General features: G+C 38.0%; 1 protein-coding gene across 1 annotated transcript in view; it reads right to left on the reverse strand.

Annotated features, from left to right (window-relative positions):
* Window positions 1–1513: 1513 nt before the first annotated feature.
* arid6 (AT-rich interaction domain 6) overlaps window positions 1514–3593 on the reverse strand; it is a 9279-nt gene continuing 7199 nt past the window's right edge. The window contains exon 6 of the mRNA XM_060891375.1: window positions 1514–3593. This exon is cut by the window's right edge and continues 827 nt beyond it. Coding sequence (XP_060747358.1) covers window positions 3335–3593 — 259 coding nt within the window. The 3' untranslated portion in view covers window positions 1514–3334.

The following is a 3593-nucleotide window of genomic DNA, read 5'->3' on the forward strand; positions in this document are numbered from 1 at the left end:
CGGGATTTAAAGCAGCAATAACATTAATAGATGTGCAAAATTGAGATGGAATGCGAATATTAATATAATATTTCAAGAAAGTGCAAATTGTAGAACAATAGCAGCAATGACAATAACAGATGTGCAAAATTAAGATGGGGTTACATGAATAATATTAGCAGTGTATAATGGTGGTGGTAATAGCAGCAATATGGGGGAAGAAGAAGGAGTGTTTTAGTCTGGTTGTCCTGCACTTTATACTCCTGTACAGTACCTCCGTCCTGAGGGTAGGAGTGTGAACAGTCCATGTTGGGGGTGGGTGGGGGTCTTTAAGGATGGATGCAGCTCTACTTTGGACTCTGCGATGGTAAATGGTCTGCAGAGAGGCCAGTGGAGTCGTGATGATCTTCTCAGCAGTCCTCACCACTCTCTGAGGTTGTACACAGTAGTGCTGCCGTACCACGCAGTGATGCAGCTAGTCAGGACGCTCTCAACAACACAGCTATACTTGCTTATGCTCTTTACTTGTTTTTATACATTTAAACGTCATTTAAATTTGTTGATCGCACAAGTAGATTTCCTAAGTACATTTTCATCACTGAAGATTAAGAATTGTTAAGACCAGTTTTTAGATCTATAGATACAACTCTGAGGAATGTGACCAGGATGTCCGCGATCAAGCCATAACTGACCTGCATACTTAACAAATACCAAACAGGAGACAACACAAAGTGGATCATTTGATAATGCAGTGTGTGACAGACATTTTACTGCCTTCTAGTTCCTTTTATTTTAAGTCACGTAATCCAAACAGTCGTTCCATGGCGATGGAACGAGTCTTCATACAGTAGCTGCTATAATCTAAACGCTAATCAGAACTAATCAGTGTTGTAGATGTTCCACAACGTTAAATGGAACAGATAAAGATAAAAAACAACCAGTCTGGAACATATAAAATAAACCTGTTAAATTGCTGTAGTATAAGATGTCCTGTTACCTGAAAATAATCTAATAACTGGCTTCATCTCAGAAACCCGTCACTCATTTGACTCCTTTTTATTTGTCATAATGTCAAATAATAAATAAATATTGTTGTTTTTTTTTTGTTTTTTTTTTTTGTTTTTTTTAACCACCAAGCCTCATTCAGGCATTTTAACGTACATTGTGAAGTTTTTGTATCTGTGTCATAGTGTAGAATAAATTAATGATAGATGTCTTTCTCTTGTAACACAAAGGTATTCATGAATTATGGGCTTAACTGAACATGTTCCATTACTTCTCAGATGTGTCACTTAACAAAGACAAGCGTGTGTTTCGCTATGAGGTGGTTTGTCTGGAATTATTCTATGAGACACATTAGGGTGTTGGTCGGCTTTGCTCGAGTGTTATATTTCTATGGAAATTCTCTTCATTGTTACTCGTCACCAGGTCTTTATTTTCTGTTGTTATAGTGTATTGGCCCGGTGTAACAGGTTTGACTATATTTGCACAAAAATTAATGTTGGAAATAAAAATAAATATAAGATTAATAAGATTCATTCAAAAAGAGCTTTATTTGCAGCTTTAGAAAATGTAAAACACTTCACGACAACATATCGTTTTACTGTAAATTCTACAGACATCGAATCACGTTATACAAACAATCACCAAAATGTCACATACTGTATATACTAAATTTGATCATCATTTAAAAATAATAATAATAATAATAATAATAATAATAATAATATGTGATATTTACAGGAGTAAAAAAAAAACGAATCCTTTCTCTTTTTGCTTATTCACAGATATCTTCATTTAATTTACTCTTTTAAACTTCCTACATCCTGTTATATCCTGAGGTGTGAAGAACTGCACAGTAACTTAACTCAACAAAAAGGAGCGCGAGAAATAGTTCGTTTTTTTCTACAACAGATCCAATTTAATAGTCACAGTTTGTCAAGCACATTAGAATTAATTATTAATTATAATTATATTATTAAGGCAGCTTATTCCTGATTTTTATATTCCTTAAAAATCAATTACTAAGTGAAGCTTCATGTGTTTCTTTATTAAACACAGTTTTTGCTCCCATTCTCAAGCTCTTCTTTTTGCTCATTCCTGCCAGGATCTCTAATCGATCACATCTACAACTCACGGAGGAAAGTAATACTGTTCCAGTGATTTAACAATACCTCATATAACGGACGAGCGAGAAGTTTTAAAGTTTTGGTAAATTAAGCAGTAAAGCAAAAGCTGTTTGAGAATTTTATTTCCATACAGAAGACAAATATGTTTTTCTTACTACGAACGTCGTGTTTCATAACAAGGGCACTGAAGCGGGAAGGAGGAAGGAGGAAGGAGGAAGACCTGAACTGCTGGTTTTCATGGAATTTGCCACACAGACAAATCTGTATGAAATTTCAGTACCTGCTTAGTGTTAAACTCGTTTATTGCTGCCTGCTAGCGTACATTACATCAGCTGTACAGTACATGCAGTTTTTTTCTAACTATGGACAGATCAGTGCATTTCTGTCTAAAGTAACTCTAAGATGTATTTCCTCAAGGGAAGTCGTGACCTAATGGTTAGAGAGTTTGACTCCTAACCCTAAGGTTGTGGGTTCGAGTCTCGGACCGGCAATACCACGACTGAGGTGCCCTTGTGCAAGGCACCGAACCCCCCAACTGCTCCCTGGGTGCCGCAGCATAAATGGCTGCCCACTGCTCCGGGTGTGTGTTAACAATGTGTGTGTTCACTGCTGTGTGTGTGCACTTTGGATGGGTTAAATGCACTGCTGTGTGTGTGTGTGTGTGTGTGTGTGTGTGTGCACTTTGGATGGGTTAAATGCACTGCTGTGTGTGTGTGTGCACTTTGGATGGGTTAAATGCACTGCTGTGTGTGTGTGTGTGCACTTTTTTCAATGGGTTAAATGCACTGCTGTGTGTGTGTGCACTTTGGATGGGTTAAATGCAGAGAACGAATTCTGAGTCTGGGTCAGCGTACTTAGCCATATGTCACGTCACAGATGAGCAACAGAAACAGTTACACTGTTGTTTATATTCATCACCACTGTGGTGACAATGAGATCAGCCGGAAGTATTAAAATAGATATTCCTATAACATCAAAAAAAAAGGTTTAGGGGCAAAATGAGAAAGCACATGAAAAATTGTCTTTTATAAAATTGCAGTGGATGCAAAGTTCAAAATAATTGTTCTGATCTCATCCATCTTTGGTTCCTGTCTGGTGGTTTAGACAGAAGTAAACAGAAGCTTCAGATGCTCTGGATTGATCTGGCCAATTATGAAGAGCTTCACGTTATCCAGTGCAGTTCTGACATCATAGCAGAGTTGATGGTTCCAGTCCTGGCTGCATCCTTACTGTATGCTGGAGATCTGAGGCCTGGTTGAAGGTACTTGCTTGGTGCAGATCGGTTGCTCCTGAAAACCACTTTGTGGTTGAGATTTAAGGTGAGAAACGTAATTGTAAAAAGGAAACTTAACAGGTGCAGGTGCTTGCAAGGGCTTCACCGCAAAATATTTGCTCTCAGCTGCCTGTCTTTCATTAGCTGTCCTGCTGGCATTCACGCTGATGTCACTCTTGTTGATGTTTCTCACTTGGTTCTTCAGGCTCATA

Source organism: Tachysurus vachellii, chromosome 17 (genome assembly GCF_030014155.1).
Source record: "Tachysurus vachellii isolate PV-2020 chromosome 17, HZAU_Pvac_v1, whole genome shotgun sequence".
NCBI classification, from domain to species: Eukaryota; Metazoa; Chordata; class Actinopteri; order Siluriformes; family Bagridae; genus Tachysurus; species Tachysurus vachellii.